This window comes from Physeter macrocephalus, chromosome 10 (assembly GCF_002837175.3).
Source record: "Physeter macrocephalus isolate SW-GA chromosome 10, ASM283717v5, whole genome shotgun sequence".
In the NCBI taxonomy this organism is placed as follows: domain Eukaryota; kingdom Metazoa; phylum Chordata; class Mammalia; order Artiodactyla; family Physeteridae; genus Physeter; species Physeter macrocephalus.
In genome coordinates, this window is record NC_041223.1 from 33,399,296 (window position 1) to 33,422,551 (window position 23,256).

General features: G+C 39.1%; 1 protein-coding gene across 1 annotated transcript in view; it reads left to right on the top strand.

The window, feature by feature from the left end:
* The first annotated feature begins 718 nt into the window (after nt 1-718).
* The window catches only part of ARHGAP18 (Rho GTPase activating protein 18), a 191,422-nt gene continuing 168,884 nt past the window's right edge, over nt 719-23,256 (top strand). The window contains exon 1 of the mRNA XM_024122538.3: nt 719-1,017. Within this exon, the coding sequence (XP_023978306.1) occupies nt 974-1,017 (44 nt within the window). The 5' untranslated portion in view covers nt 719-973. The remainder of the gene's footprint in view (nt 1,018-23,256) is intronic.

The window sequence follows — 23,256 nt, forward strand, 5'->3', positions numbered from 1 at the left end:
GTTAACATTTAAATTTTGAAAATTCCACAGTTTTATAAAAGACTTGTTTCTCTTAAAGGAATTATCTCTAGGCAAATTTCACTTGTGTAGAGATCAATCAATTCATAGCACTTTGCTGGACTTTCAAATATTGGCAAATCCATACCTAATTTTTGAGCTACAGCGATTTGCTGGGATTAAAACCCTTTTACTACCTAGGCTACATACTTGACCCCAGAGTCAACTTAATTGTGCAGGGAGAGAGTTAAAGACTAAACATTACTGATAGCATCCAAACATCTCCATCAACCTATCAATCAAAAACATTTGCTAAGTGCAGTGCGATGTGTTTTTCTTTTTTTTTTCTTTTTTTTTTTGGAAGGGGGAAGGTGGGGAGGAGGTCATCTCCCTGTTCTAGAAATTACCTCCACTAAATCTCACCCTCCGCCCACCTCTCGGTTCTCCCTTTCTCAGATCAGGAAAAGTTACCACGTGCAAGGCCTAGTCGGAGCCTCGGCAGCCGAGCATGCTCAGTAGCTGGGACTGCTCTGCGCTCACAGCCGCGTTTGGCTCGCGCTGGGCTGGGCAAGCGTGGAGGCTCTTGCGGCAGCTGATCCTTGCTCCTGGAAAGCTGACCTTCTCTGCCCAGTAACGTGCGGCTGTCCGAGCCTCAGCTGCGGCTGCGCAGCCGCGGGCTCCCTGGGAGTGCCCGCCGCAGCCGCTCTGCCGGCTCAGCAGCGCTGGTCTCGTGCTCCTGGTCCTCGTGCCCGCGCTTCAGCCCGATGCTTCTAGCAGCTGCTGGATGGTTGAGCAGAAATGACAGGCTGTGGTTCACCGTGAAGGGAGAGTGAGAGCTGCTTCTCTTCGGAGCCAGAGAGAGGAGGTGTGTCAGGGAACCAGCGCCCTGGGAGGATTCTCGCCGCGGCTCAACATCATCGCTTCCTTCTACACTTCTTGTCGTCCAGACGTTCCGTGCTCTTGACCTGGGAAAAAGATGGTTATAATAGTAACGAAGCTGGTGCACTGCTTTCATCTCAGGTAAGGAGAGCAGCTTTGAGTGCTTTTCTCTTTACACTGCATTTATTATTAGCTCCGAAACCCACAGCTGGGAAAGGTCTTTTAACTACTAGCCTTGTTCTCACGTTACAAGTTTGTTTTTAACGAAGTCTGGGAAAAAAGAGTTTTTGTGTGATTTTAAAAATCCTTTCGGGTTGAGGTTGAAAATAAGCATTAGTGTTCTTACCTCTGTTATTCTTGACCCTGTCCCTGACCTGTTGGTAAAATTTAAGCCTCTATTTGCAAGATGAGGTTAAGGGTACTTTTTTTTTCCTTTTAAAGATGCCTGGGATATTCTAGGGAAGGGTACTTTCCATATAGGCAAACGGATATTTTAATTGGTAGTCTTTTCGGGATGATTATGATTTCAATTACAGCCAAGAGAGAATAATTAATAATATTAAAATTGAACATCAACTTTGATCAGCATTGAACTTAAGCTGACTAGAGGAAATATTCATACTATGCACAGTTCCCTGGTTATTTGTAAAAACAAAACAGGTGTTTGGGGTTTACGCTTGAGAAATAAATAGGAGCCCACAAATTTAAAGAAAAACAAAAAATTAGCACCCCTCCTATTCTTTGAGTGTTGAGCAGGAGAGCGTCTCTACAGAATTGTCAGTTCAAAAGTAAACATTTTCAAAGTGTAGCTTTGTGGTTGCAAATTAACATTTTTGCTGGAAACTGTGGACCTTCAGATGGCTCTTCATATAAAGAAAAAGTAGAGGAGGTTTTCAAATGTAAACCCAAAACATTCAAATAAATGTATTTAACTCAGTGCTACCAAAGAAAAACTATCCAAAATGCCATGTAATAATAGCTAGTTTCAATTTATGTTAATTTAGCTGGAGGTTTTGAGAGAAAGGATCACTTTTCCAAGTCAATCCCAAATTAATAAGTTAAAAGTAGGTCTACAAGTATTGCCTAACATTTAGCAATTATAATCAAATGGGGCAGAAGAATGTTTTCTTTATAATCTGGTGTCAGATTTCTTTATGTCCTGCTTAATCTAAAGATAAACTTATTAATAACAATTCATTTAAAACAGTATATGCTATTTTTCTAAGACATCAAAGGACTTTTTCTTATCAAAACTAAAACCCCCAAATTACAAATCTTGCAGTGATAAAGAGGAAGAAAAGACAAGGAAATACTTGATATTGAGTGGTAAATGCTTAACTGAAAAATAGTTGGAATCTCTGGACAGATTATTGCTTATAAAGTCTTCTTTTTAACATAGCTTAGCATTTGTGATGCATTCCCTTGTGGGCCCATTTAACTGTGAACAAGTAAGCAGCCTCTAGGAAGAAAGGGTGAGGATTCAGGCTTGGGCAGAGCTAAAACTTTCTATTTCTAGTTTATTTTGGAGGGACAGGAACCCAGCTGCGTTCAGTCAACTGACTTTGTTCTACAGATGGAACCAGGTTCTTTAAAGTCTCATTATTAGCCTGGGAGCTGGGAGAAATCCATTCCTTTCTCCCATTTTGATGTGAATATCCTGACTGTATGCACCTAGCACCCCAAGTTCTGAGCTCTCAGCTGACCTGTGACAAGACATAATCTACCTGGGAACTCTGATGGTAATAGTCTGGTTTCTGACCTTTAGCTGTTCATGCTAGCTGAGTTTGCAGATCCTCAACCCAGGGGTCCCTCGGTGGAATTAACATAAGAAGCACCATTTTTAGAAGCTCCCAAGGACCCAGGATTTTACTGAGAAAAACTCTCCTAAGGCCTACCGCTGTTCTTGGTCTATTTCAATGGATGGCTTCTGGGAAGTCCCCCCCTCCCCCATTTTCAGCAGTGATTATTCCTGTTCTAGTTAGACATTAAGTTTGTTCTAATGCAAAGAACCCCAATCAGCAGCTGCCTAGAATGATGCCTTAATGATCGAACAGTTTGAAGAAGAAGAAAACGGGAGAAAAGTCATTCCAACATTTGGATTTTGAGGAATAAGGAGACAGTTCTGTTCCTTTCTCCGCTTCTCTCCTCTCGCATCCAATTATGACACACAAGGAGTAAAAGTCTCTTCCATTGTAAAGTGAGGATGGTGCTGGGGCCATGGCATCCTCTGTGTCTGTCACTATCCTGTCCCAGCCCCACTATCCACCGCTGCTGTCTCTTCACATGAGATAGAAAAATAAATGTGAGTTTTACAAACTGCCTTAGAGTGAGTTGGTCTGTGAAGCAAATGCTTGAAATAGAATAAATTTCATTTTCCCTTTTAACAGTTGAATAGTTCTAGAACTTCAGTCCTAATACGTATGTTTCCTTGTCTTTTCCTTTAGTAAGGAAGAACATATGTCTGCCTCTATTTCTACCACTGTTTTTGAGGTAGACTCAACTAGTGTTTAGGATTAGAACATGGCTCAGCTGTAGTTCATTCTCAAAGCCTAGATCAGTATATACCCCACATATTTTTCAATAGAGGGACTACATGATCAGAAATGTCTTATTTTAATAATAATATATAACTTTTCCATCTATCCGCCATCAGATTTTTTTGTAGCAGTTTAAAAAGAGCTAATCAACTATCTTGTATAGCATAAAAGGTATTAGTCCTGGTCACTGGTTACTTTTGATTTAATAAATGAATTCCATTAATTAGGATGACTCTTAGCTTTGGTTTTAGCATCTTAAGGAGAGGAAAATTGTACCTATACAGACCTAGAAATACTCAAACATTAACTGGAGTCTGGGCAAGAAGCCAGAAATAGCAAACTTCTGGAGTTGACATATTCGTGTCCAAAATTCCAGGGATTCTGTGTCATCTTCAAGGGCATAGTTAGTTTTCAGCCCAGCCAGCAACTTTCAGATTGTCACTTCTAGAAATTCATTTTGGGAACATAGGTACCTCCTAAGGTTTGAGGGTAATATTGTTTCTCTGTGACATACTTTCTGCGGAATTGCTCAGCATTGTCGGGGGGAGGATGGGCAGGGAGGAGGTAAGGGGGGAGTCTCTGCTGATATCTTTTCAAAGGTGCAAGCCTAGTTGGCCTCTGAATATCTGCATTTCTTGCAACAAATCAGTCTACTTTCCACTCCTTTCTCCTACATCTTTAAGTTGCTTATATTATGGTGTTTGAATGTCTTGCTTTTATCAATTTTTAAAAAGTTGTAAGCTGTTGCAGTGTTAACCTGATGAATCTCGTAGAAACCTTCGGTTCTGAGAAGTCACCCAATAAAGGCATTCAAAAGAAGAGATGTAACTAAATCCCCATTTTCTGCTTCTACTACCGTATATCACACAAACTGGCGGGTGGTGATGCCATGGCATGCTGAGAAGGAAAATGCACAATCTTAATCACTTCCTCAAGCACATTATAAAATAAACTTGAAGGCAATGTTCAGATAAAAGCTTTCCAGCTGATAACTTTTTTCCTCCTCCCTTACGAAAGGTTTATTGATCACCTATATGATGAGTGATACTCAGGATACTCATGTGATACTCATGTCCCCAAAGATAGTAAATCATAATCCTACCACCCAGACTTAATCACTTTAATATTTTTGGTATTTGTCCAATAGGAAATTTAGAAAATACAGGGACCTGTCCCCAGAAAAAATAAAATATTCCATAATCTTATCACTTAAATTTACAGATAATATTTTTGGTATCCAACAAACTCTTTTTGAAGCCAATATATTATTTTTAGAAAACTAGTTTATTCTGGATATGCTGGCAAAAATATCTCTTTTGGCTTTAATCAACCAGAAAATGTCTGCTTTAAGTCTGGATGGAAAAACAAGTTCATGTGCCACAGGGTCATCTTATTAATTCATTAAATATTTTCCTGCACATCAGGGACTGGGGGTTTTATGACCTGTGGTGTATGCTCTCTGAATAAACTGTCCCCTCCCATATCCCACATGTGTACCACCACATTCCTTGAGGTTTAGCAAGGCTGCATTTGACCCTCCGACCTAATATGTGCGTTGTATTGTTCACTATACCTGCTTTTACAAAGACTAGGGTACTAGATCTCTCTTGTGTCATTTTTGGAGTCTTTCACTAAGGGTAGCCCAGTGAAAGGCTAAAACTGATAAGCTTGCCTTGGCCTGGAGTGGACCTAGAGAAATCCTGGGGCTGGGAGGACCAAACGTTTATTTTTTCTAAGTTTTGCCCTTAGGCCTTCAACTTTACAGAGATACTTATCAGTAAGGGAAGAGCTGGGCTTCCTCCAGGCTGTGGACACCAGAAACATGAAAGGGAGAGATCTTGCAGTGGTCTCCAATGAATCCCTGAGAATGTGCTCATTGCACCTCTTACTCTGGTTTCAGAATACATTTTATAGGTGTGTCATGTCTCGGTTATTAAAACTATTAGTACTTTCTGTTTGCATTGTATTTTCAAACTTTCAAAGTGCTATCATATAGGTTACTCTATTAAATAAACATTTGAGAACTATACTTCTTTATCTTATCCCAAACACCTGAAATTCAACATAGACACAACAGACTAACGTTTATCTTTGCATTCCAAGCTTGCTTCTCCTGCTGTAATTCCTGACTTTATCTGGTCTAAAGTCTCCCAAATGAGAAAGGGCAGAATCTCCTTTAGCTCTTTCTTCTCCATCTGATCGGAAATAATGTCTATGCAAGTTCAGAAAAGCCTCTCAAATCTTTTCCTCCCATCCATTTTACTGGTCTCTGTTTTGGTTCAATCAATTCCTTCCATCTGTCGCTGGGTCTGTTAAGCATTCTCCTGTAATACTCCCCTCTTTGGTCCTCTGTGCTGCAGCCAGAGTGATCTATTGGGGCTTTTTAAAAATGTAGGTGTTTGACCATGATGGTTTCCAGATTGTATGATACAGTGTTGCATATCCGGATCATCTGTGAATTTCTCAGACATACAAGGTACATCTCAGTTTGCCTTCATTTTCTAAGTTTGTCTCCTTCCCTTTCTCATTGTTTTACCCCATGGTCTAGCTATGTTGATCTTTTCTTTGTTTCTTTAATGGGTGAATTTTGAGCCTTATACCTCTGCACCTGCTGTGTTCTCTACTGCAGTATCTTTCTCCTTCCTCTCCAAGTGGTGTATCCTATTCATTCCTGAAGACGCAGACCTAATTTATCTGTTTCTTAGCTTCTCCTGAAACATCTTAGCTTCTCCTGAAACAATCTGATTAATATTAAAGCTGTTTCTTGTTTTTCAGTAGCCACTCAATTAATGGTAGTTTATTCATTTCGTGTTAATACATAATATATATTGTGTGCCTTCCACTTGCCAGATACTATATTAGTTCTTGAAGATACAGGAATGAAAAAAGATATGGACATGCTCTACATTAATGTACAGTCTAATGGCAAGACACCTCCAAAGTGAGAGACTCGACAGGGTCAAAGCAGGATGCTGTTTGGGGTCATTATTACTATTGTTATTACAGAGTTTGGTCCTTCTTTAGACCAGGCTTCTTTCTTCAGCCCTGTAGGCAATTAGTCCACTTAATCCTGAAACCCTTTGCAGAGGTCGGTGAATTAAAGGGCCAGATAGTGTGACTTATTGGAATAGAACCATCATGATTGGAACAACAATATAGTATCAGATGTCTCACTGGCATTATTTTTACATTCTAAGATTGCTCAACCAATAGTTCTATCAGATCTCTTTTCTCATTACCTGCATAGGGAATACTGTTTTTGTTTGTTTGTTTTAATAGACTTTCTTTTAGAGTACTTTTAGGTTCATAGCAAAATTGAGATGATGATACAGCCATTTATTTCCCATGTACTTCCTGCCCTGGCACATACACAGCCTCTCCCATTATCAGCATCCTCCATCAGAGTGATACATTTGTTACAATCGATGAGCCTACATTGATACATCATAATCACCCAGAGTCCATACTTTACAATAGGGTTCACTCTTGGTGTTCTCCTTTCTATGGGTTTGGACAATGTATAATGACACATATCTTATTATGATATCATACAGAGTATTTTCGCAGCCCTAAAAGTACTCTGTGCTCTGCTTATTTATCCCTTTCTTCCCTCCCACCAACCCCTGGCAACCACTGATGCTTTTACTGTCTCCAGAATCTTGCCTTTTCCAGAGTGTCATATAGTTGGAATCATATAGTACGTAGTCTTTTCAGATTGGCTTCTTTCATTTAGTAATATGCATTTGTTTCCCATTGTCTTTTCATGACCTAACAGCTCATTCTTTTTAGTGATGAATAATATTACGTTGTCTGGCTGTACCATAGTGCATTGTTTCTTTCTAATTATTTTTGTTTTTTTCTTCTGTTGGACTTGAGGGCGAGGGCTTTGATGTTTGGTTCCAGGCACATAGTATGCACCTAATTAATGGTTACTGTGTGAATAAGTAATAGGCACAACACTTTCCTCTTTCTCTCCTTTTCCTCATAGTCTGTCCTTCACCTGGAAGCACCTTTCAGACCGGATAAGTTTGTGCTCTTGGGAGAGAGTGCATTTCATTCTGTTTTACATCACTTCTTAAACCCAGCAGTCAGCAAAGTACAGCTCTTAGGCCAAATCTGGCCTGACGCCCGTTTTTGTAAATAAAGTTTTAATGGAACCCAACCACACCCATTCATTTGTGTACTGTGAATGGCAGAGGAGTGGTTGAGACAGAGGCCATTTGACCTGCTGTGCAAAAAGCATTTACTATCTGGCCTTTATAGCAAAAGTTCTCTGACCTCTGCGCTCACCCGGGAAGGAGCTGGTGGCTGAGATCAGGGTGGCGAAAGTGATTGCTTGTAGGGACTTTTCCAAAGTATCAGCTGTTAGATCCTTATATGGAGTAATATGTTTCTGAGATTTATTTCGACTTGTGTGTTGAAGGTAGAAACTGTTAAAAAAAAGAAGTCTGGTGATAGGTCTGGTAGCTTTTAGTAATCACAAGACAGATGGTTTTGACCTAAGGAATTTTTGGATTAAACAGCTATCCTTAAACTTTAACATGAAGCAAAATCACCTGGAGGGCTTGTTAAACTGCAGAGTGTTTCCCCTCCGCCAGTGAATTCCTAATTCAGTAGGTCTGGGTGATGTTCCAGAAACTGCGATGAAACAGGTGCCCAGATTTTGCTAATGCTGCTGGTCTCAGAACCACCTAGGGAGTTTAGAGATTTTTATCTTAAAAATAAAACATGCTTGGGCCTCACCCCAGACTTACCGAGTCAGAATTTCCAGAGCTGGTCTGTATTTCAAAAAGAATAATTCTGAAGACTACTTAAGTGTCTTTCTTTTAGAGCTGTCATATGGGCTTTGCTAGTTAAGGTGTACATGAGGTGTTTTGATAATAACATAAACTTATTTGACAGTAAGTTTAAAACAGCAATTAGATATAGACGTTACATTCTTAGTTTTAAGTAAAACCATAAACTGGAATGTTGCATATGTATTACATTTGTCAGTGGACTGCAGAAAAAGTATAGTCCAAAATGTACACTGAATTCAGCAAAATTCTTTTTTTTCTTAGTAAATTTGGAAAGTATTTGTAAATTTTGTTTTTTCACTGTGTAAAATTAATTGTAATTCTATACTTGACAATCTCCCTTTTCACTTTTCTTAAAAGTGAGTGGGGATAACCAGCAAGGACCTACTGTATAGCTCAGAGAACTATACTCAATATTTTAATAACCTATAAGGGAAAAGAATCTGAAAAGAATATATATATATATATATATGAAACACTTTGTATATAAAACTGAATCACTTTGCTGTACACCTGAAACTAACACAACATTGTAAATCAACTCTACTTCAATTTTGGGTGGGGAGTCCTGAACAGCTCACATTCTGCCATTCCTTCCATGGTTTCAGTGTCGCAAATTTGAATGTTCAAGCGCCTTCTAAAAATGGCTAGAAAAAGCACAAGAGAGGTCTCCTTTCCTGGCTTTTCCTCCTCTGTCTTCGGAGAGAACACATCCCTTACCATCTAGGTAGGTATCTTATAAGCAAAATAAAGCCCTGTTACTCTGTACATGCTTTCGTTTAGAGATTTCGATTCCTCTCTACTGCCATTTCCGCATACTCTAGAGCTGTGTTCATTTTAATTTTGTTGATTGCTATTTGTAATGTTCTGAAGCTGAGTATTATGTCAGAATACAAATAAGGCAAAACAACCATGAAACAGTAAATGTCTAAGAACCACATCTTTGGCACTTTGGCTGCTAATGTAGTAGCCTCGACAATCAGGAACCACACAAAGAACTCTTAAGCCCTGTGTTTAGGAAGCGCGAGCGTTTCAGTCATGCTTTTGGTCTGCACTTAAAAAAAAAAAAATTCTTCGGCCTTAAAAGGATAGGAATAAATACCAAGATTCGGATTTATAGATCCCCAAATACATACAACAAAATAGCCATCAACTTCTTTTTTTTTAAATTGAAGTATAGTTGATTCACAATGTTGTACCAATCTCTGCTGTACAGCAAATTGACTCAGTTATACACATATATACATTCTTTTTTTGTATTCTTTTCCATTACGGTTTATCACAGGATGCTGAATACATTTTCCAGTGCTCTACATTAGGACCTTGTTGTTTATCCATTCTAAATGTAATAGTTTGCATCTACCAACCCCAAACTCCCAGTCCATCCCTCTCCCTACCCCCACCCCTTGGCAACCACAAGTCTGATCTCTATGTCTATGAGTTTGTAGGTAGGTTCATTTGTGCCATATTTTAGATTCCACATATAAGTGACACCATATGGTATTTGTCTTTCTCTTTCTGACTTATTTTACTTAGTATGATAATCTCTAGTTGCATCCATGTTGCTGCAAATGGCATTATTTCATTCTTTTTTATGGCTGAGTAGTATTCCAGTGTGTGTGTGTGTGTGTGTGTGTGTGTGTGTGTGTGTGTATACACACACACACACACACACACCCCCCACATCTTCTTTATCCATTCACCTGTTGATGAATGGATAAATAATTTTTTTCTGTTGATGGACATTTAGGTTGTTTCCATGTTTTGGCTGTTGTGAACAGTGCTGCTATGAACATAGGGGTGCATGTATCTTTTTGGATTATAGTTTTGTCTGGGTGCAGTCAACTTCCTAAATTACATAATTCTATATTATGGAATCATGATGATTACTAACATGAAGTGTCAGAATATGAATTTGACAAATGGCTTAGCAAGAATCATGTTCTGAGGTGTGGAAGAGCTCATTTATTAAGGGCATTTGGATTAATTTAAGTTTGAAGTCAGCTGTCTTAAGTGAAAATTTTCACACTTTTTTTTTTTTTCATTTCATTAGAAGATTAGGATACTTAGGAGCCATTGTGAGTTATGTAGAAATGAAGAACTTTTATTCTTTCCTTTTCATGAACCCATGGATGTCACTTGCTTATGCCTCAATCATCTCTACAAAGCGGGCTTTTATTTGTAAGGACTCATTGTTACAGCCTCTAGAAGGCAATAGTATCCAGGAAAACCCCAAAGTAATAAAGAATGTTAATTCATCATTCTGTGTTGTTCTTATTTAAGCACAGTCATTGGAAGAGCAAGGGCTAGTTATTCAACTAGAAAAATTGATTGCAATAGAGACTCTTAATGATAATAACTTTTCTTAATGATAATAATTTTTTTTATTACCTCATTACTTTTTGCCTTTTTGAACTTCATTTCTCAAGTGGAAATGTTCTAGATTCCTGCTTTATACATAAGCAGGGCCACTGTCATGGGCGTAGCTGAGGGCTCTCCTTGTTTTGAGAGCAAAACAAAGTACTTCTTGTTGCTTTTTGTTCGTGTTCATAGGAGTGTTGTTTAGGTCAGTCGGCTCCCAAAATGAACATGCTTTGCCCACGCTTAGATGGGCCCTGTGCTTGGTTTAATGCTCTGCTGTCACCGTCTTGAAGTGCTTAATATTTTCTGAGCAAGGGGCCCCATGCTTTTATTTTGCACTGGATCCCGTAACTAACGTAGTCATTCCTGGCAACAGGAACTGCATCTTATTCATCTTTTATTTCCCTGCAGATTTTCAGCATTGTGCTGGATGCACAGATGAGTAAATGAATGAATGAATGAGTACTCCCTTTGTTCTGAGAGGAAAACAAAGTAGTTCTTGTTTCTTTTTGCATTGCTGATAGGAATGTGGTTTAGGTAAGTCTGTTCCCAAAGTGAATCTGCTTCAGACGTCGTGAGGGGGATGTTTGAGGGGTTGGCAGAAGTGACAGTAGTGAATAAACTTTTAAAGAATACAGATCCTCTGGCCTCACTCTTCATCTTCCTGAATCAAAATTTCCTGAGAATAAAGGCCAGGAATCTGTGCGTTTAAAAAACTCCTCAGGTGCTCTCATACCTGGCATGGACTGTGGTCTTCTCCCAAGGCTCTGCAAGGCCTGTAGGTCTGTGCCCAGTCGTGGATGTGGGTTTCTGGCTTGTCAAGGCTGTCAAGAAAAAGGCCTGTTTCAAGTGACATCAAGTATCAATACAATTTAGGAGACAGTGGAGGATAAAGCAGGCTAAGAGTTAGCACAACACACCCAAGCTCAGGATGATGCTGTGTGATAGCAGCAGGGCTACCAATTGTCCCATTGCTTATGCCCCTATCGGAAGGGGCCTGAGAGTCTGTGAGGTTTATGCTCACCAGCTCCCAAAGCACGAGGTGAAGGTTGGTATTACAAACCACGCCGTAGCGTGAAGGACCAGCCTGCTGCAGCCTGCTGGCCTTCTCTCGGGTTTGGCAAGATGAGATCTACTTCCAAGTAGAGGTAACCAGGTGAATGCAGTATGGAAAGGCCAAAGTAATGGTCAGTCTAGTGCCTTCATGTGCACTTTGGACGTGAGCCTTCCCAGAACTACTGTAGCTTTGGGAAGGGGGCTGTAGGGGTGGAGCAGAGGGTGTCTAAAGGGAGCTGTGGATGTAGGCTTGTCCATCCCTCACAGTATTAAATGATTCCCAGGTTTTTATTTAGAAGGCAAGGCTTCAGTGCAAGAGTGCATCTTGTGGATGTCGTGATCAGAATGGGGCAGATGGGCTTCCCTGGTGGCGCAGTGGTTAAGAATCCGCCTGCCAATGCAGGGGACACGGGTTCCAAGCCCTGGTCCAGGAAGATCCCACATGCCGCGGAGCAACTAAGCCCATGCACCACAACTACTGAGCCTGCACTCTAGAGCACTCAAGCCACAACTACTGAGCCCGCACGCCTAGAGCCCGTGCTCCACAACAAGAGAAGCCACCGCAATGAGAAGCCCGCGCACCACAATTAGAGAAAAGCCCGCGCGCAGCAACGAAGACCCAATGCAGCCAAAAATAAATAAATAAATAAATTTAGGATGGGAGAGATGATGTGTGCATCTCATGATGAAAGATGAAGTTGCTTACAAGACACAAGTCTCTCAATACGGAAAGAACCTTGTAACGCCAGACATGATGGAGATGTACAAAGCTCATGTTGCTGAATGAGAGCATCTAGTCTATGAAAAAGCTCCTAAGAAAGAAGTTTCAAGAGGAGAGGTAAAAGGTGAAGTGTCTCCTGCCCAGGAGGAAAGTGGTGCCCTTTAAGAGCAAGCATCCTCAGAACTCAGGGGAGACCCTTAACAGCTCAGCATCAAACCATCCCTGTCTGCCCTTGACTATGAGGAGCTTTCACATTGAGATAATTGTTAGCCGAGGCAGGAGGAGATTGCTTATAGTGGGTGGAGCGGTGGACAAGACAACAGCTAACAGCAAGGGATTAGGGATAAAAATTATCCAGAAAGAGAAAGTCATTTTTCAACTGCCTGCATAATTTATTTTTATTACTTAGTAGATATATTTTCCCAGCACCTAGTTTGTGTCAGATACTATTCCAGGCACTAGGATACAGGAGTGAGAAGAAGGGTTAATTCTTGATGTCATGGAACCTGAATTTTGATGGGGTAAGAGAGACAGTTACTAAACATGTCAGCGTTATGAGTGCTGTGAAGAGAAAGTGAATGGTGTGGGTGGAAGATTACGGACCTCAGGATGGGTGGGCAGGGATGTGGGTGGTGTCCTCCTCTCCCTTCCATGCCAGATGTAGTTGCTACACTAATATGTTAACTTATCAAGAGCTCAGTTCCCTTATCTTAGGAACTAAGATGGAATTCACCTTCAATGGCCAGGCCATTAAACAGTTTGGCTGTACAGGATGATTTACGGGGGCTTAGACTGACTTTAGTGCTATCATGTCAGTACTATAATAACAAGTACCTTTCCAGTTGTTGGATGTGTGTTAATTGAGTGCTAAGAATGAAAAAGTGAACTAATATTACTGTCTTTCTTTTTCTAATAAATATGTCTGGCTGACTTGAGGAAAATAAAAACAGAATGCCAAGCAGGTGATGTTTTTGTCTGCTAATATTTAGTCTGATTTTTGGCAGATTTCTCTCTTTTTTTGAGTGGCCTCTCCCGCTGCAGAGCACAGGCTCCGCACGTGCAGGCTCAGCGGCCATGGCCCATGGGCCCAGCTGCTCCGCGGCATGTGGGATCCTCCTGGACCGGGGCACGAACCCGCGTCCCCTGCATCGGCAGGCGGACCCCCAACCACTGCGCCACCAGGGAAGCCCATTTCTCTCTTGTTTTATATTTACTGAAATACAGAAATTGAGACTGACCAATGAGTAAATGGTTAAAGTGATGACATTTTTAACATAAAATATTTAAATATTATAGTCTAAGAGAAGAATACGTAGAATTAATCAACAAGCGAGTTTTATAACATTGGATATTTTTGTTACAGATTTAAAGCATTGTATACTTTTATTGAGAAGTTAGACCCCGTGGGGTGATATTTTTTCTTTACTCTAGACTTGTAGAATATTTAAGCATCATTAAAATGACCAAATAGAATTAATATGTACATAAGAAGAGATATTTTTTATAGCTCTTGAATAGAGAATTAGATAATACCAAAGCAAACTTTTGTTTATATGTAGATGATTTATTTATAATTTTAAAAATTATAGATGATATGGACGATTTATAATTTTTAGAACACTAAATAATTAGAGAATCCGACAGAAAAATCATGAGTAGATGTATTTTAAATTTTTAAAAAATCCCTAGATTTACCAACAGGATGCATGAAGTGGAAATATTTGTTTTAAATTCTAGAATTTTTAGTATCTTGGACCATCTGATCTGATCTGATTACTCTCATTTTATATCTAGGGAAAACTGAGACTTAGGTTAAACAGTTTGGGATCTGGGGACTGTTTCACTTTGAAGTGTTTACAGGACATGATTTCAACCATTTGTAAGTGGAGAGGCCATTTAATATAGTAGTTATAAACATTCCTGGATTGGGATTCTGGTTACTGTTGTTGTCTTTTTGTACATGCTAGCTCTGTGAACTTGGGTAAGTTACTTAATTCCTCTAAGGCTTCAGTTCCTCATCTGTATAGTTGGGAAAAATGGGGCATGCCCTCCTTCCTTGGGATTAGGTGACAGAATGACCACAAGTACACAGCACAGTCCGGGGCTTAGAGAAAGAAATCAGGGGAAATGGTTGTTATTGGTTAAACTAAAACAGAAATGCTTCTATCAAAAAGGATCTTTCCGAAAGGTGACATTTTTTAAACAATATCTATTAGAAACACCTAAAATATAGACGTTTTCCTAGTTCTTTCTGATTAAGGAAATCAGTTGTTATATTGTAGCAATCTTTTTCTTGAAAATTTAGGTTTATTTGAATATCAGTTAGTAGATCTACAAGTGTTATTAGTACTTAGGCCAAGTGGTTGACTTTTGCTTTAACTTACAGCTAATACTTAAATAACAGGTAAATTATATAGCATTTGCTATGTGCCAGGTACATATATCAACATATTTAATCCCCACAAAAAAACCCCAATGAGATAGGTAATTATCATGATCCCTATGTGACAGATGTTGAAACTTCACCACAGAGAAGTCAATCGGGAAGTCTGGGGTCACTGGGCTCTATGTGGAGAAGCTGGGGTTTGAGCCCCACCTATTGGCGCTAGAGTCACAACTCTCACCCATCACCCTGTGAGCACATCACAGGAGGAGGATTGCTAGTAAGGAGAAAGCAAGGGTACTCCAGTTATTGTACAAATCTGTGTTTGATTTGCCCAGGTGGGTTCTTATACAACCAAGTATTGACTTCTGAGAACTCCATTCTGTGGGGATACTCATACAATGTTGAAAGTGGCTGCCGTTAATTGACTGCTTACACGGATCATAAACTCTAATAGGGACTTTACATATTTCTTTTTTAAAAAATCCATAACAGCCCCCTGAGATAGATATGATGATGATACATGTGATGATGCCCATTTTACAGATGATGAAACAGAGGATGAGTGAAATATATAACTTTCTCCAAATCACAGCTATGCGTCTCACTCCAAAGCCACTGTAATACTTAAGTTTCCATGATGAATATTGTGTATACCTCAGTTCTATGTCCCTGAAACTGTTAGTAAATGATGATGATTATGAACAGTAAATAGAGTAAGTCAGCAGGGTGTTATGGAGAATGTCCCCCACTATCCCAGAATAATATATAATCCCATATCTAAGGATAGTCAGTAATTATCTGTGTTACCTCCAGAAAGCAAAGAGTCGGCTTCATATGAAAAATGAGGGCAGGGCTTTGGACTAGATGATCTCTTTCCAGAGTAAGCCTTTCATCTTCCCAGCCAGGATGAGAATTTAGCTAAATATTCCCTTAAGTAACACTAGGCGGCGCATGAGAACAAAAGAGTTGGGAGCCATTTATAGGATGCATGTAATCCTTATTTTGAAATAGAACAGAATTTATTTTCTGAAGTGAATCATTGATGATTTCAGTCTACCGATACCTAATGTAAGGAACACCTGACCTGATATTCTGCCAATATAACACTCTACCTTGTCTACAATTTGGAGTAGAACTTTGATAAATCTAAGCAGAAAGCCAATTCTTTATTTTTGGCAGAACATTAACCAAACAGATATCCTGGCATTATTTCTATAATGTAATTCTGGCCCTACCATAGCAAATTAAAGTAAATTGAATATCTGAAAGAGATGATACAGTCAAGGAATATTCCTATGAGCGCTATAAAATGAATTTTTATGCTTTCTTGGACATTGCAATGTATGTTACCAGGAATGCAGGCTTGTGACATTATGCAAGACACAAAGAAAAAGCCAAAAAGGGTACACATTTATTCTCTAGAGGTATTTGTTTTTAGGTCATGAAACTTCCATACTTTGGGCTCTATTAACTCAATTTATTTGTTTTCAACTATTACTTATAATCTTTTTTTTTTAAATTTCTTTTTCTGGTCATTGTGCTTTCTTTGAGGAGTTAACAGAGCCTAGTGAGACAGAGTAAAGCAAAAGGTAGAAAACAAAGGAAAGAAACTACAAGGGTGGAGACAAAGGATTCAGTGTTCAGATGAGAAGCTCTAATGCAACCTAGGTCAATATAATTTCACATCATTTTCTGAATGTCTCTGAAAAAATAAAAAATAATGGTGGATAGATGTGTTAGTTTAAGCCCAGTACTTTCAAATTAAAAAAAAATATTGAAAGCGACACACTAGCCTATGTTAATTTTTAAAAACAGCTTTCCAGGAGAGAAGAAAATAGCATCCTTAAGGAAATGCCTCATGAGTATCTTTGCTCTTCACAACTGCATAAACCATTAAGAGCTAACCAGCTGATGTAAAGACAGGTCAGTTGTTTTGAAGCAAGTTTAAGAGTTAATTGATTGAGTGCTTACTGTGTGCTTAACATTTGCTGTTGTTTATTTGTATTATCTCATTTAATTTTCCCAACTGTTCTTTGAGGGGGGATTCATTTACTATCCTCACTTTGGGGATGAAAAGACTGAAGCTTAAGGGGGTAAGGGAATAAGCCCAGGGTCTTGTGGCTACTGATGGGAGGAGCCTGGTCTGTCTGATTCTTAAGAACTTTGTGCTTCCCTGGTGGCGCAGTGGTTAAGGATCCGCCTGCCAATGCAGGGGACACGAGTTCGATCCCTGGTCCGGGAAGATCCCATGTGATGTGGAGCAACTAAGCCCATGCACCACAACTACTGAGCCTGCGCTCTAGAGCCTGCAAGCCACAACTACTGAGCCTGCATGCCGCAACTACTAAAGCCAGTGTGCCTAGAGCCCGTGCTCCACAACAAGAGGAGTCACCGCAACCAAGAGTAGCCCCCGCTCACCGCGACTAGTGAAAGCCCGCGCGCAGCAAGGAGGACCCAACGCAGCCAAGACTAAATAAATAAAATAAATAAATTTATATATATATAAAAATGATAGATACAAGTATATAAAATCAGGGCATGAACATGACTTGATAAATTAAGTAGACTTAATTTCAATACTGTAATAAGAGGGACCAATTCAAATTCTCACCATTTGTTTCACACTCACACTTCAAGGGCATTTACGATCTCTCAAAACTGATCAGTTTTGTGCAAGTAAACCATGTTTCTTTTAAAAAGACTTGTGCACTTGCCCAGGCTCAAAGATATTAAAATCTAGCACATAAAGCCCATTAGTAGAGGTAGAAATATAGGCAATATACTACTACAGCAACAACCGTCAATTACAGTTAAGAATTTTTCTGTAACAACCAAATGGATAATCAAATATTGTAACAAGTATTACTGAGCAAAGTGCATTTCTACAGTATTCAGTGTTGCTCTTCAGTTTCTAACTTAAAACAGCCTATGGTAACTGGCAGCAAAGAAAGTACTTGCAGTAGACTGCCTCTGCTTGAGAACTTATGATGTAATTATTGCATGCTGCTAATATACCATCTAAACATGTTAGTATGGTCTTCCCTTGAGAAAAGTGTGGCGTGAGAGCCAGACTTATGCCATATTGTGAATTAATTGAAATATTCTTTAGATATCCTCTCCATGTTCTCTTCTTTCTCAGTCATACTCCAGTGTCTTCACCACCCCCCCAGCACAGGCTCACTGTTCCCCAGAGAAGCTTAGGCACCATGGGTCACTTAAAAGCTATTTCACCAGTGATTGTGATCCCTTGCAGGTAACATGATGCTTGAACTCAGGTTCTAATGTTACTAGCCAGATAAAGTGAACTTCCTTTTGATGTTTAGGGACTGCTTTCTTGGATTTGAACACAGTTCATTTTATTTTATTTCTTTTAAATGAAAGATTTATTTATTTTTGGCCGTGTTAGGTCTTCGTTGCTGCGGCAGGCTTTCTCTAGCTGCAGCAAGTGGGGGCTCCTCTTCACTGTGGTGGTGCGCGGGCCTCTCATCGCGGTGGCTTCTCTTGTTGCGGAACACGGGCTCTAGGCGTGTGGGCTTCAGTAGTTGTGGTGCGCGGGCTCAGTAGCTGTGGGTCGCGGGCCTAGTTGCTCTGCGGCATGTGGGATCTTCCCGGATCAGGGCTCGAACCCGTGTCCCCTGCATTGGCAGGCGGATTCTTAACCACTGCGCCAGCAGGGAAGCCCACACTGTTCATTTTATTCAACTCCAAAACTGTATGCAGCTCTCATGTATTGGTGATTAACCTAATCTTACCTTAATTTTGAGAGGATGACATAAATATAAAAAATCTCAGGAAGGAAAATATATTTTGCTTAGGCTCCCAGATCACCCATAATATGGCAGCAGAGGCATGCCCACCAACATGCTGGCCTTGTGTCTAAGAAAGTTATCCATAAATTAAAGTTTTTAAGTAACTTAGGGGGTGAATGGGTGGAAGATTATTATGAAATATGTTATTTTGGCACAAGCTCAAGGGAGGCCTCGGAGAACAGGATGTGGTTCATTGTATGCTAAATCTGCTTTGAGATTAGCTAGGTGAAATCATGCAAGTCTCTTAAGCTCTGTAGTCTCAGAACCTCATCTGTAAAAGGTGAGGTGTGGGGTTTGATGTGCTTAACATCTTTCTAAACTCTAACCTTCGAGGATTTTTTTAGGCTCCGCACTTGAAGAGAGTAATCAAAAGTAGGGCACGCGATTTTAATCAAAGCCCCAAATTATTTCAGGACAGTGTTGTTATAATTAATATTCAGAAGTTCTTAGAGATACTTAGATGAAAGCTCAAAAGGAAAAATGATCATGGTTTAGCAAATTCAATGAGTAATTAATTGCGGATGACTAACGCTCTTCCTCCTGCTCTCCTTCCCCTTCAGGGGCACAGGAATAGGATAAGCAATAAAAGTGACTCAAATTCTTCCTGGCATGCCTGAAAGAGCCGAAGGAAATTTCTGACATGATTTAGCATGTGTAGTCTTCTATCCTTGTTAATTATTGTGAAATAGAATCTGCTTAATATCTAACAGTCCTTCTAACCTCATTTGTAATTCTTAACAGTCTAATAACATCCTTTGTCAACAGTGTCAAACAACCACAAATTTCATTTCACAGAGAAGTTGGTAGTACTCCATCTCTCCTGCTTCCTCAGTTCTTTATGGCGTCTGTATGATCTCACTTTTATGTGGAATCTAAAAAAGATGGAACTCATAGAAACAGACCAGATTTGTGGTTGCCGAGGTGAGGGAAATGGGTGAAGGGGGTCAAAAGGTACTAACTTCCCGGTATAAGATAAGTAAGTCCTAGAGATGTAATGTGCAGCATGGTGGCTATACTTAATCATACTGTATTGTATATTTTAAAGTTGTTAGGAGAGTAGATCTTAAAAGTTCTCATCTTAAGAAAAAAATTGTAACTGTGAGGCAGTGGATGTTAACTTATTATGGTGATCATTTACTGTATATACGTGTATCAAATCATTATGTTGTATACCATAAACTAATACAATGTTGTATGTCGGTTCTGTCTCAATAAAACCAGGGACAAATTAGAGCAGTTGTTTGCTCAGTCTTATAACAATGTGATCTTCTTTTTCTAATGGGGGTGCTAGACAATGAAAACAAAAGTTCACACTTAATCCCAGTAAAAGTTTTAAGTAGAGCAGCATCGTCATAGGCCGGATCAGTGGGTCCAAAATGGAAACTAGAATGAGAGGGGATTGGACTAGAAGAGGTCTTAGCGGTTATTTGTTCATCTTTCTTTTCTTTTCACATATAAGGAAACTAAGACCAGAGAAGTTAGGCATTTGTTTATGGTCACATGTCAGGTTAGTGATAGAGCCAGAAGGAGAACCTGGGATTCCTGACACCAAAGTTGATAATTCCCCTTCCACACTATATTGACTGTCTTTGCAGTAACTGGATATAGAGAAGAAAAATGGAAAGCAGATGATTTGCAAACTCTTTAATCCTGCTGAACTAGATGATTTTCATGTTTGATTGCTGCTTTCAAAACCACAAGACTTAAAGGTCTGGTTTTGTGCATTACAGTGTGTATAGCATCTGAGTAATCTAATTATTACTTTCAGGAGAAACGATGTATGGAATTAACCATATTTTCTTCCTCGTGAGAAGTAATTGCAATTTTAGACTTAGAATACTTGATGTTGACATTAATATTAAATAGAGTAATAACTTCTAGTGATACATTTGTGTGGTATGTGTGTTTGTGTGTAAGTGAAAGTAAAACCAAATGAATTATTAAGACAGGATGAGGACAGCCATGAAGTGAGACAGGCAGGATCAGTGTCAGGACTCTAGCATAAGCCAAAGGCTGCAGTGCTGAGATGCACTCCGATTTCTACCTCCAGGCAACTTTTAATAAAACAGGAAACAGCGTCCGTTATAGTCTGGTATGAACTATAGGGCCACATGAGGAAGGTTTCTTCTTAGTCACCATGTTTTTAACTCAGAGTGGATGGATGAGTTTTTGCAGTGGACCTGGTAAATTGGTGTCAGTCTGCAATAGCGTGAGAATACTCTATTTTTATCTCTCAAATCATCCTGGGGAAATTTATAGACAAACAGTTCTAGATCCCAACCAAGGTGATGGAACCACTGCAAGGTAAACCTCATCTTATGGAATCTACCCTAAAGGTAGATTTTCATTAACTAAGCAGTTAGCAAAAATGGAGGATTGGAGGATTCATGTCCCTGTCTTGGACACATTATACTTGCTCTCACCTGGAATACAGGAGGTTCCAGATGTGTCTGAATTCCAGTTTTACCACTTACTCTCCATATAGAAATACCCACGTGTTTGGTAACTTCTGTGAGCCTGAATTGCCCCTACGTATGAGTTAGCATTAGGTAGAGTACCTGATGCACACCATAAATGTAAACCTGTCTAATGAATAATTGAATTAGTAGAGAAGAAAGAATAGACTGTGTAGAGGATGGCCTTTTTTTTTTTTTTTTTAAGCAGTACTGAAGTCTAAGGAATGAGCTTTATTGGAAAAGGGAAAATGTTAGAAAACAGTGTTCAAGAATATGTGAATGTTCACTTCTCAAGATCTCCAAAGAATTGCTGGAACATAGTAAGAAGAGCTGGATTCTTTCAGGTCCCAGGTCTTGTTGAATTATTAGTTTGCACTGTAGCAAAGTTATAATTTCTTTTTCAAGAATTTGTTCCCTATGAAATTTTTCCTTAAGTTAAGCAGACTTTCTTAAAAAAATCAAGATTTCTTTAGGATTTTTTTCCCCTTGTATATTTGGGACTATATCATTGGAACTTAAAGTCTCCTAACCCTTGCAATTAACACCTTCCGATCTGATGTCCCCTATCGGGAAGCCAAAGGCTAATGTGTTGCCCTTACAAATAAACCATAACCTGTAACATGCATTGCTTGAATGAAGCACTGGCCCAGAGTTAAATATTGAAAATCCACCAGTAGAAAGGCTGGCTAGGAATTATAAGTAAGTCTACAGGACATAGATATATAAAAGGTGATGCTAATTTTCTATTAAAACAGTGCAGACAAAGATGGAGAAGAAAGTATGGAAATAAGGCCAAGTGTTGCCAACTGAGAGTATGAGGTTTGAAAACAGCACATCCTTTGACTCCCTGAAGAATGAAACTTTTGGTTATAGAAATTGGGTGGAGCACGGGTGGTTCACTGCAGTCACTCCCCTCTTGTGTAAGAGCAGGTCATCGAGGATCAAAAGTCATTTTCATGCAATGTCTAGTCATTGATTTTTCCCTAAAATTAGTCCCATGGTCTCTTTTCTCTTTTTAATAGTAAAAAAAATCAAAAATGAAAAAACTAGTTTCATTTTTCTTGTTATTATGTAAAATACTGCTCATTGTAAAATATTCAAACATAAAGAAATGTATGAAAGCTAAAATTGTTTCAAGATAACCACCATTACTATTTGAATGACCATCCTTTCATGATTCTCTTTATATCTGATGTTATTTGTTGTGTAACTTTTTTCTCATGGACAATCTTTTTTCCCTCACCTCTCCCCCAAGCCGTAACTGCTTTCGAAACAAAATAATACAAAAACAGGAAACCCATATTTACACCTTTCCATATCTGTCTTCATGCTCATCTAATCTTATAGAAACATAATGGGCATAATGTATTTTGAAGTGTATTGTTTTATAAAAAATAAAAATCTTGTAATCCTAGAGCTTAAAACCTCTCCAGACATGAGTGCAGAATGCTAGATTTTTATACATTTCTCTCTAATTTTTTAGAGTAGCCTCACTTGCACCCAATTCAACAGCATTTTTCTTGGCAATTTGCCTTTATAAAAGATTCCCAAGGCTTTCAACTTAGTTTTCATAGAAACAATTATTTTTGAACTCATATTTTGTCAGTTTGAATAATATATAGTTAAATTACTTAATATAATAGGTCCAATTAGCCTGAATAGCTTCCTTATTCTTAGTAAACATATATCATTCAAATGGTGAGAGAAGAGCTCCATCAGCACAGACAGAAGCCTACAAGTTTCAAACATTCTGCTTCTACCAGTGGGTTTTACATAGACCTGAGAACTCCTATTCTCCCAACATGTTTGGCTTTTGCTGAAATGACAAGAGACCATACATGCTATTCTGTGTCTCCCCCCTAACCCTCACCCCTATGGTATGATCCAGAGGTTCTTTTAAATTTGTGATTATATGAACAAGATTTGTTGAGAACAACCAAACACACTCTATTTACTATTTTCGCATACTTTAAATAATATACAGTGTTCTTTAAATAATGTATAATGATCTGATACCAGTAACCAATTGCTCTTCACTTATGTTTGGATGAGAAACCTTATTCAGTGGATCATATATTATAGTTGAATCTCTTGCATGTTTCATAATTTGCTAATAAGATCTAATCTTTCCCTTGGTATATTGTCACTCACTGAATCAGAGTCCTTATGATCTAGTCTGAGTCTTTGGCTATGGCAAATGAGTCTGTTCTCCTACCTCCCAAAATAGCTTGAAGCATTACTGCAAAGTAACTTCATAC